Source organism: Athene noctua, chromosome 4, assembly GCF_965140245.1.
Source record: "Athene noctua chromosome 4, bAthNoc1.hap1.1, whole genome shotgun sequence".
Classification (NCBI taxonomy): Eukaryota; Metazoa; Chordata; class Aves; order Strigiformes; family Strigidae; genus Athene; species Athene noctua.
Genome location: NC_134040.1, coordinates 36,420,523 through 36,431,954, shown reverse-complemented (window position 1 = coordinate 36,431,954; position 11,432 = coordinate 36,420,523). Strand labels below are relative to the sequence as shown.

Genomic DNA, 11,432 nt, shown 5'->3' with positions numbered 1-11,432 from the left:
TGCCTGGAAGAGTGGAGCAGATGACAGGCTGAAACTATCAGAACCAGGCTGTTTTACTAGAGGAAAAGCATCTGCACGATCAGTTGCTAATGCAGCATGAAACTCCAGGTTTCCGAAGGCTCTTGTTTGTGTCCCAGGTTGAGCTTTATCCTAAAGGAAGTAAGTTTAGTATTTTCAGACTCATGTGGAAATAAGGGATCTAAAAATGCATGCTACCATAGCTCTTTGGTTACGTACCAGGATCTTGAATCTGTACAAGAGGGAGGGTGAGTCAGCCAGGCATCCGTATTCCTGATGATCTGGGCTGTACTTGGGCACATACCCATCGGCACCTGTGCAGAGGAACACCTTCTCAATGTTGCAGCTGAAGGAGTCGCCGAGATTCTGAACTGGATCCACCGTCACTCGGCCATAGATTTCATATCCTGATAAAGCAGATTAATACATTTTACATTATACCAGTCAATTTAAAATTATTAAATCAAGTTATTACCAAACCACTGTTGTTAAAAATTCTCAGGACAGGAATTATCTAGATTTATGCTTATTACCCTTTGCACATGAAGACAGGATTTTCCATAGCTGTTACTATTAACTTATCATGAGCTTTAGTCTTATTTTTCTGTTAAAATTTGTACTGACGTGTGGTTCTTACAGTGCAACTCCTTTTAAGCAAGCCCTTCCCTTCTCTTCAGTAGATGGCAACCCATATTCACATATAAGAAACTATCCAACCTGATAGCATTATATCAAGCAAAATAAAGTTCTTAACTGGACATTTGGATTTCAGACTGATAACCCAAATATGGGACTGATTAAAATCAAAATTATTTCTGGTCCAGCAGTGCCATTACCAGCAGTTTCCCTGGAACCTAACAGCTCCCATCAGTGAGTGAATGAGTACAATGTGTGAGAGCACCTGCCCAGGGCCAGAAGTGGGGGGGAAAAAAAAAAAAAAAGACCAACAAAAAAATCCCCAACAAGAATGAGTCTGAGAAGCTTGGCTGAAGCCAGCTTCAGTTACTATGCATCCGGTTTGCAATTGAGAGCAGCTGCCTGACCGAGTCAAAGAGCCTCAGGTGTACAAGTATTCAATTCCTGCATTTCTGTCTAGAATAACCCAAGGACTGAAATTACTTAGCCTGCTCAGAATGGGGCAAAAATTTCTAGTGAGGGCAGCTTTAAAGAAAAACAATCAGAGTGAGGGGAATATGTGAATATGCAGTAACTGAGCAAGAGTTTTCAGAACTGCAGTTTCAGATATATGCACCTACCTTTGGAATGCTTTTCCTCTCAGAGCCCATAAACAGACCCAAAGCCTGTTTCAATTTCACTAAATTACATCATATTTTAGTGCTTCTGTATTTTACTTTTCTGCATCTGAAATACATAGACCATGCAGGGGTTATAAAACTAGTAAAATATTCAGCTCTTGTTAGAAGTGGTTCTGTTTTAGCTTTCATAATATGCTGAATGTACAATTGACTTTTTACCTTTAGTAAAGGCTACATCAGCTCCTTCTCCAAATCCCATTGATCCATCCGATATCCAAAGCTCCTTTTTGGACAGAAGAAACATTTGAGTATTTAGACTGAACTCTGCTGCCACTGGGTCACTGACCTGTGGAGAAAAGTGAAATCAAAATGATCCAAAAAATGCCTTGGTTGTAGCTTTACAATGATCATGGCCATAGTAGTGATGTGCTGATGACACCTTTCAGCAGTGCACAGCATTTATAAGAATCCCTCCTACAGACACACATACATAAATCTGTCGTGCTTCTCATCATGACTCATTAAAATACACAATTGTAGCACTTTATTTAAATGTTGTCAAATAAAACAGCAAAAGATACCGGTTTCCTCAGATATAGGACAGCAGTGCATCTGTTCAGTGACACTTGCAAAAGTTACTGGGAGAACGGGGTTGTGGACAAGAGGCCAATAAAACTAGATCAGGACCAGAACCTAGCTCAACACCACCTTATTTCCCCTACTCTAAACAACAATAAGCATATTCAAACCAACAAACACAGGATGGGAAACTTCATCTGCTCCTACTCACCCCCAGCTGCACCGTGCATGTCCTACTTGTGACCTAGAAGCTGCCTGCAATTTGCCCAGAAAAGTAACCTGTCCTTTGGCCCATACCTGAGGACAACAGAGGAGTTGTCCTGCAATTAGGTTAACTCAATGGTAGGTCACTCCCAGTCACCATAAATAAAGTCTCTGCCTTCCCCACCACAAATGCCTCATGGCTGCAGAAGCCCACGAGAGCCCAGCACATTTGGATGGAGGACGCTGGCACCAGGCAGTGGGTCCATGCTGGCCCCGTGACTCTGACACTGCAGAGTGCTGGGAGACCCACCACACGTGTAATGGCAGGGAGATGTAGAGGGGAACAGAAGGCCAACAGCACTCCAACACAGAAGTAAAGTAAAGGATTAATCCTGTTGACCACAATAAATCATAGAATCATCAAGGTTGGAAAAGACCTTGAAGATCCTCCAGTCCAACCATTAACCTCACCCTGACCATTCCCAACTCCACCAGATCCCTCAGCGCTGGGTCAACCCGACTCTTCAACCCCTCCAGGGATGGGGACTTCCCCCCTGCCCTGGGCAGCCCATTCCAATGCCCCACAGCCCCTTCTGCAAAGAAATACTTCCTCAGAGACAGTCTGACCCTGCCCTGGTGCAGCTTGAGGCCATTTCCCTCTTGTCCTGTCGCTTGTTACTTTGTCCAACAGACTCATCCTCCCTCTCTGCACCCTCCAGTCAGGGAGCTGTAGAGGGCCATGAGGTCTCCCCTCAGCCTCCTCTCCTCCAGACTAAATCCCCCCAATTTCCCCAGCTGCTCCTCATAAGACATAATAAGCTCAGCATCTAGGGTAACAGTCAGCTTCCTTCCCACAGGGTGTGATGAAATTCACAGAAGTGCAAAAATAACTTAATATGCAAATACCACCACAACTCCAGTTATTTCCTTCCTCATCAAATAATGAATACTGCACAGGAAAAGGAAAATGTCTAGTGTAACAAGGTGGCAGCAGGAAGACTATTCCTGAAGCAGCATCTTTAAATTAAATTCAATGCCAATTGTTTGAGCAAACAAGACAGAAACAGTCCACTAATTTGCATGTAATGCATTTGTCTCCATGCTTGCTACACATGCCATGCAACAGGATAATGAAGCAGAAGGTTAAAAAGCAGCTCTAATGGTCAAAAGGGCTCTGAGGTATCCAGTACTTTTGGGGGACAAAAAACCCCAACAGGACATTTTTAATGTATTGACTGAAGGATGCAGCATTATACTAAGAGTTTTTAAAAAGTTTGGTATGTTCACTGGAAGTTAAGTGTCAGATTCAGAGCCCTTGGTCTCCAAATGCTATTCAAGTCATTCCTCAAGCTAACTGCAACAGAAAATCTGGTCTTTGTAACAGTCTACAGTCATAAATTACTACTACTTGGTGTGCTGCTTTTTTTTTTTTGCTTTAGTATGTACAGAAACATTGTCACAAAGTCACACTAAGACTGAACAAAGCCTTTACCACTGCTTGAGAAAAAGACCCTCTTGATACAATTCTGAATCTGTTTAAAAAAAAATAAATAATAATCAAACGACAAGTTGTTTTTGAAAAGAGTATCACTTTGAACTAGAATTCCCCCTTCAGCTCCTGCCTTCCTGAAAAAAAAGCAGCAAAGTACTTGGGAATAGGCTAGACTATGAGGTAAATAAATGGAAAAATAAGATTTTAATTACTGGGAAAAATAATTTAGTTTGATTTTATCTGACCTGAGAAGATGAGATCAAGAGCAATCTACAAGCACTGTAAAACTCCTTCTGAAGCCTTCTGAAATACTCCATGATTATCTCTTGACAACTGCTACTGGATGGCCTATGCCAGAACATTTATTTCAGTGGTTACAGAACACCTCCTTTCAGCCTAAATTTGCTTTTGGCTGGTTTTGCCCATGAGGCTTCATGGAAAAATGTGCAAGTCCCAAGTAAAATAACGGTGTACCTGTTGGAACCTGATGTCCACATCAAACGCAATCGGGTCCTGTGTGTTGCAGATGACAGGAAGGGTGTATTGCTGACCAGGCGCAGCAGTGCAAGGGATGAATTTCACAGTGTAAGTACCTGAGTAATCTCGTACCTGCAAAAGATTAGAGAAATGAGCATTTCTCCACAGTCTCTGAACAATCTCTTTTTCAGCTCACATTGTCCCTGAGGTAAAGCTGAATTCCCAGCAGCATCCTAAAGACTTTCACTATCTTGGACATTGCTGTTTACAATTGTGTGGCTTTACGTCATGCAGGAAGCGTGTGCACCACTGTCAATGCACTTCAGCAGCACAGGCAAGGCACTGACACATGCTGTCTCCCCTCTACTTCTCTGTAAAATAAGGACTAATCGAGAATACCTACTATCAGGCCTTTGAGGGAGTGACCTTGCTGTGGTTGTGGTAATCCAATATGTCAGTGTCCAGATCTAACATACTCTCTGAAGAGAAGCTGATTTTGGTTGAACTTATAGTGAATGCAAACGGCTCCTTTCCTGCCAGCTCAGTAACTGAACTGTGTCCCTCTCAGAGAAGCAAGATGCTTTTAAGAAAGACTCTTCTGCCCTATTAGAGGCAGAGGTTGTGGGGCCACAGCAGTTCCCACTGACTCCTGAGCTCAGCAGGAGCTAAGCAGCTTTGTGGGTAAAAACTTAGCTTCTCAGAACAGCAACAGCAACTCCTGGATCAGTTTCCTGGCAATGGCAAGCGAGATAACGTTAGGGTAAATTCTTCAAGAGAGGCCACAGCTCCATGAATGGTGCCAGCTAGAGAAAGCATGAGCTCAGGCCTCCAGACTGAAGCTCCAGGGAAACCAGGGACTTCTGACTGTTCATTATGTAATGAAAATACATGACTGCATCCAAACGAGTTGATGCTTACTGATCTTATAGTGCTGACGGCTGCATGGAAAGTATGTTAAAAACTGACATTCCCTTTGCTTCCATAAATTCAAGTCTGAATGCAAACTCACAGCGAAGTCGGAAATAAAACTGCACTGCTGCACAGGCTGGTGGAAGGTCGGCTCACTTCGTAACAGACTGAGCATAAACGTGAGGCCAGGGTGGTGACTAGATATCACCACTGATGTCAGAGATGTTCCTGAAAGAATAAAAGGCAAATTAGAATTTGTCATAATTAATACTGATGCCTGGCATGGTATAAAATCAGCAGACAAAAGCAAAGAAGCCAGAGAATGGAAAGGCATTAACTTACACCCCAGGAAAGGAAGCACCTCAGTTACTTACTCTCCTTCTACACTGAGACAGACCCCTTACTGTGATACCCTTCTCTTCTGCCAGGTAGACAGCACTACAGATGCTCTAGCTAGCAGAGGTGGACAGGCTGGGCACGCATCTGGGTGGGACATCACCAGCTGGCCCCGGAAACGAATCTCCGTTCGGAAGTTCATCATTAGTCGCCCTTCATCATTGATCCACATACTCTTGGGATAGGGGGAGCCTAGGGAGGAAAAGACAACGATTTTACCACCAGTATTTCCTGAGTGCATTTTTAAAGGAAGGCTCTTCATGTATTTTCTGCATATAGAGATCTGAAACACTCTACCTAAACTCTGGTGCTCTCCACAGATATCAATAACTGATTATTTTGAGATAGATCTCCAAACACACCAACTTCAGAAGAAATGCACTCATTTACACCTGCTAATAGTTTGAGTCATTAAGGCAGATTCTTTTTTTCTTCCTCTTGCTGACATAAGACTGTCCTCACCTGAAGTATATCCACATATACTGATATAACAGAGTGCAGGCAGGAGAAAGGTGGTGTCTGGGACTTTTTGTCACATGGACACCAGGGCTGCTCACTCCAGTAAGGTCCCTTTTACAGGCACTTCCCCTGCACAGGGCTGTGTAAATGCTTCTGTTGCCTTGTAATTGGTACCAAAATTCAGCACTGGAGCTTATCTCTCCATAAGAATGTTTGCTTTAGAGTTGGTCTGTGCACTAGTTTATCTCATTTTTCATAGATTCAAAGTGGTATGCAACTGAAGGAAGATTCAAAACACCTAGTCTAGTAACATAGGGCATTAAAATACAAACATAATTGTCCTTTAGGTGGGTGTTTTAACTGAGGGAGTCAATGTGCTGTTACTGATTTCAAGACTCTCAAGGACAAAAAGCATCGAGTTATTGACCATATGTCTCCTGTCATCAGAACGTTGAATAGGATGAAGTTTAGAAATGATGGTATCTGAAACAGCTCACCTCGGAGCTCTGATTCAGGAAAGCTGCCTATCCCATCTTTCCACAGGATAGCAGTGTCGTACACAAAGGTGAGTCTCAGTTCAGATTGCAAATCAAAATGTTGCCAGCCACCAATGGCAGCAGGGGAGTGGAAGACATAGGAGACAGAGAGGCACTCGCAGAGTTACATATGACTGCACCAGATTCAAGACCTGAAAAACATTGAGGTACCAGGTTACTGCAGTTGACCTGAAAAAAAAAAAAACAACCACTGCCAACTTTTCATTCTCATGAACTGCACTCTTTAAATCAAAGCAAAAAACCCCTTCACAAAAACATTTTACATCTGTTACTGATATCATTATTATTTCATGTCCTACAAATCACCTCACTAGAGACCGTCCTCAAATCTTTGCCAGTGTAACATAACAGGGTTCGTACCTCTCCAAAACAAGGACTAAAATTTTGTTTTACTTTGGAATTTAAAAAAAAAAAAGAAAAAAAAAGAGACAAAGCCTTCAAAAGAAACTTCATAGAAATTGAAGGTGGCCTAAATTAAAATTCCAGATCAGAACCTCCAGATCCCTTAGGCATTCAGAAATCAAACACAAATTTAAAAATAAGTCCTGTAACACCTACCTTTACAATAGATTGAAGTCTATATATTATGGCACCCTGAAACACTGCAATTTAAAATTATGGTCTGAGTTAAGCAGCTCTCTCTCTACCAAGCAACTAACAAGCAACCAGAATGGGAGGCCAAGCAGATAATTAGTAAATAAATCTTCTTTGACCACTGAGCGTCAATTGAGATAGTAACAGCTGAGCACCTATGGAATGGGAAAGCATCAAGCTGCTGAGCCAAGGCTGATTCAAAGTGGAGTCTGCACAGAGGATCTACAGCCTGGAATTTCCTGTAATGTAAGTGCAATTGCTGTAGGGTGCTTGTGCGCTGGGTTATTTTCCAAGTAAACACAATGTGCTGGCAGACACTACACAGGGAAGCCACCATGCCTGCTCTGTGATTGATGTTGACACAATTCATATCAAAGACCTGGAACGATGGCCTGTTTTTCTCAGGAAAATTAAGTGCGTGTTTGTTCCTTATCATTCAATCTTCTATTTATAAAATCTCACCTACTTGACAGATCTCCCTAAAGCTCAAACACTGTAAATCTAAATTAGAGCTTCTAATTAAAAAAGTCTTCTAGGGTTTTTTTGTAAAAAAAAAAAAAAGCATTTTTTTGGGTAGCCTTAAAATACACTTCTGGGGTCACTAATATATACTTTACACACATGGTTTACTTCTATAAGGCAATAAAATTGGATCGACCTTTTTGAATATGATGCTACACGGACTTTGGGTGATAGCATAAGCAGGTACAGTTTGGAAGAGCTCTTTGGGTCAAAAAAGCAGTTTCTAAAATCCAGACTAGGAGCAACAGCCATGCAGTAAGCTGTGCTCAGTTACCAGGAAGATGAAACATGTCTGCGCACAGAAGTACAGTGCAAATGTGTACATCTAAAAACATTTGTGCCAACAGAACATGTATCAAACCACATGTGCAGTGACTAAATCCTTTCTCATGCAATCCTTAGTAAGGCTTTTTGTTGGGCTTCTGCTTCCAAAGCCTCCTGTTGAGAGAGGAAGGTGCTTCAGTGCCACATACCTGCCTGTCTGTGCTAATGGAGCCACCACAGTCAGCCAGCAGCTCAGACATATCGTAGTAACTGTTGAACTCCCAAAGGCAAGCCTCAAGGTTGAGGTTCCGGTAGAAGTGCAAGGTTTTGGCAGACCGCAGAGCACTGCTGTACTGGTAAGGTGACGTTTCTCCAATCACCTTGGGGTTCTTCATTTCCTCTGTAATAAACCCATGTTTGGTCTGGATCTCATTATAGTCCAGTAGGTTGGAGCACTTGTGGTGTCCCACACGAGTGCCATCTGGACTAAGCACTAGCTCAAAGTTGGATAAGGGGCGCGTGGAGATAACCGGCAGCATTCCTGAAACATAAATATCACGAGAGCCATTAACAGCCTGAAAGGAAAGGAACAAATGAAGTATTCGTTAACTGCTTGTGAACGTATTTTTAGAGGTGGAGTCTGGAAACATAGATGCTAAGGAAGCCCCATGTTTCATCCATACATTAAACCTTGCCATTTGCAAGTCGCTCATTAAACATGGACTATTCACGGTTCTGCCATAATGCAGCAAACAACTGTAGAGACAAACCTGTGCGAGAGGAAAAGCCCAAAGCAGCATTGTTAAATTAGCTCTCACCACTTGATGCTTACCATCCATATGGGGCATTGTGACTGTTAGTCGGATCAGACTGGGATGGTCAGGATCATCTGGACCTGTGTAACGGATTTTAGCCGAGAAAGGTTCTGCTCCTACTGTTCCTGGGATGCGAGGTTGGCAAAGACCTGAGCGAAGGGGAAAGACACGTTGTGCAATGCCTCCTAAACTGTCAAGCAGCTTGGAGATGCCTGTCCATAGAACTAGGTCAAAAAAATTGAGAAACATCAACACGTTAACTAGGGAGTTCTGCCCATGCTGCCTGGTCTAACCCCCAGAGTCAAGAGGTCCTTTTCCAGGGAGGCAAAGGCAGCAGTATGGGAACCCTTCAACGCCCAGCAGCGGCTGAGGAACTAAACCTCTTCCTGATGAGGATTTGTTTTTCCTCCCTAGAAACTGGGAAATTGCAACTTTAGATCAGCATTTACCTTGGCAGCCATCACTGATGGAGGTGAAGGGTAGGGTGGTTCACAACCACACCTGAGCTCTTGCCACAAAAACCAGGCTGCCTGGGGTGACCCAACATCTTGCAGACAACAGCTAACTAAAATACAGAGAGGCAGTTTGTGCTGTTCTGCAGGATCCACCACTTACACTGGAGAGGTATTTCAGGTTTGTTCTTTTTCTGTGTATGACTGAGGCAAAGATAATTTCTGATTAAGTTACGCAAAGATCTGGCACCTTAGGAGCATAGCGGTAAACCCACAGAGGAGTTATGGTGCATAACGGCCACTTTGGACCTATAAATCTAACACTTAGGAACCTCAGGGAACCTTGAAAACTTCACAGGCTATTGCCTAACTTGCTAACAATGGAAAGTCTCAAGGGAGCTACTTTTCAGCCACTGAGCACGAACACAACCGCCTAAAACCTGATGGATTTCAGTCCAGATTACATGCCCAAAAGCTTCCCTTCCTTCCCCAGCTTGGGATCTTAACAAAAATTACTGCCTCTATCCACAAGCTTCGTCTTGTCTTATAATGACAGGCCACTGCCACTACAACAGGACCATCACTAATACCCTGGTAACACAAAAATTGTACACATTGTTCAACCCTACCAGGGGTTTTACACTGCGGCTGGAGGAGATGGAGGGTGAAAGACTCCATGTAGCAGAGGAGATGTAGCAGGAGGTCTGAGCTGCACAAAACATGTGAGGTAGCACAGCACGACCCATTTGCATAGTCAGTGAGCTGACTAAAATGAGAACACTTTAGTCTAAAGAGACAGAGAAGAGTCACCTCCTAGCACCCAACAATTTGGCCCTGTGAATCCTGACAGGCAGTAAAGTCAGGCTCCTGCCTTAATTTGGTCAGACTAGGACTTTAAAATAACTCCCAAGTAACTGCTCTAGTCACTAGCTGATTGAGCAAAAATAGTCATACATATGTAAATATGGATCACAATTACGAACCTGGTGTCCCCTTGCCTTCTGAGGCATTGCATAAGTTCTCAGCAGAGTTATGCATGCAGTGCTGCAATATCTGAGTTTCCACTTGCATTTCATGCCCCCACCCTTTTCCAGCACTTGTATTTTAACCATCTTTCATCTGCAGGTCTTTAGACAATATCAAATTCCACATGGGAATAGAGGTGTATTTGAAATATATATATATATATATATATATATATATATATATCTGAGAAAAGCAAAGGACCCGAGACTGGGGAAGTCAAATTCTGCTCTAGTCGCTAGTCTAATTTGGTGTAAAAAATCATTATGACTATACAGCCACCGGTTACTTACATATGACCTACGGTGGGAAAAAGCTCATGAAATACCACAACTGATGATATAACAAGATGTTTTTGCCTTTCACTAGCAACAGTCCCGTGTGGGAATGAAAAAAAGATTAACATACAGGCAACTAATGCCCTAAAACAAACACCCCATGGCAGACCTCCATTGGCTGCAAACATTACCTCATCTTTTCCCAAGAGAGGCTACATAATTCCCATCATTAAAAACTTACCTTCCTCTCTGTTTACTGTATAAATTGGACTTAGCAGCTCTAGACCAGCATCACCATTGGCATTCACAGCTCAAGCTGCACACTGAAGCCTGGAGCCTGCCTGGAAGTATATAGAGTCCAGGGAGATGGATTTGGTGCTGGTAAAAAAAGTGCTGGAGTCCGCTTCCCTCATGGGGCTGGTGACACCATCACTCCCACTTGGAGCACTGAGAAGCCAGCGGTACAGGGTCAGGGTATCATTGATGTTTTCCATGGCGCAGATGGATCCGGTCTTGTCGTAGTCTGAATATTTGGGATTGCATGCCTATGGGTTGGCATTGACACAAAATAAGGGGGTTATATATTCTTACCTACACCTGCTCCAGGCAAGCACTATTCTAACAGTATCGTGCTTATTACTAAAGTCGTATTAGCAAAGTAAGATCTTCATGCAGGCACACTATTTTCCCCTTAACTGAGGATATGAATGAATGCCACAGGGCTTTTTAAATTGAAAAAAGAACAAACAAACAAACAAACCAAACCCCAGATAGTAGTGAGTTCCCATTACAATTCATGTGCCACCTCTGACCATGCAAACTTGGAAAATGATAGTGCTAACTCAAAAATCTGAACTCTTATTTGACAACATCAGTCCTCCTAAATTTAGACAAGCTAGCTTAAAAAAACCCAGTTTGAAAACACTCTAATAAATTAGAAACTGTTAGAAACGTAAAATCAATGTGCTGAATTCATACATCCCTGGCAAAGAGCTGCCAAGTTACAACTGCACTCCTCCCAGCAGTCTGTTGCTGCTCTCCCACAACAGAATCAAGCAGATGCTCTGGAACAAAGATGCACGTGTGCCTTTTGCTAGTGAAAAATTCAGCTCTTTTTTTTTCCCCCCTCAAAATCAT

The 11,432-nt window shown here is 42.8% G+C and overlaps 1 protein-coding gene across 1 annotated transcript in view; it reads right to left on the bottom strand.

Moving 5' to 3' along the window:
* Positions 1-11,432, bottom strand: part of FREM3 (FRAS1 related extracellular matrix 3) — a 77,316-nt gene that overhangs the window by 3,886 nt on the left and 61,998 nt on the right. The window contains 11 exon segments of the mRNA XM_074904296.1: positions 4-150; positions 238-425; positions 1,494-1,620; positions 4,024-4,158; positions 5,036-5,166; positions 5,422-5,523; positions 6,288-6,433; positions 6,435-6,478; positions 7,937-8,268; positions 8,560-8,691; positions 10,537-10,840. Of these exon segments, the coding sequence (XP_074760397.1) occupies positions 4-150; positions 238-425; positions 1,494-1,620; positions 4,024-4,158; positions 5,036-5,166; positions 5,422-5,523; positions 6,288-6,433; positions 6,435-6,478; positions 7,937-8,268; positions 8,560-8,691; positions 10,537-10,840 (1,788 nt within the window).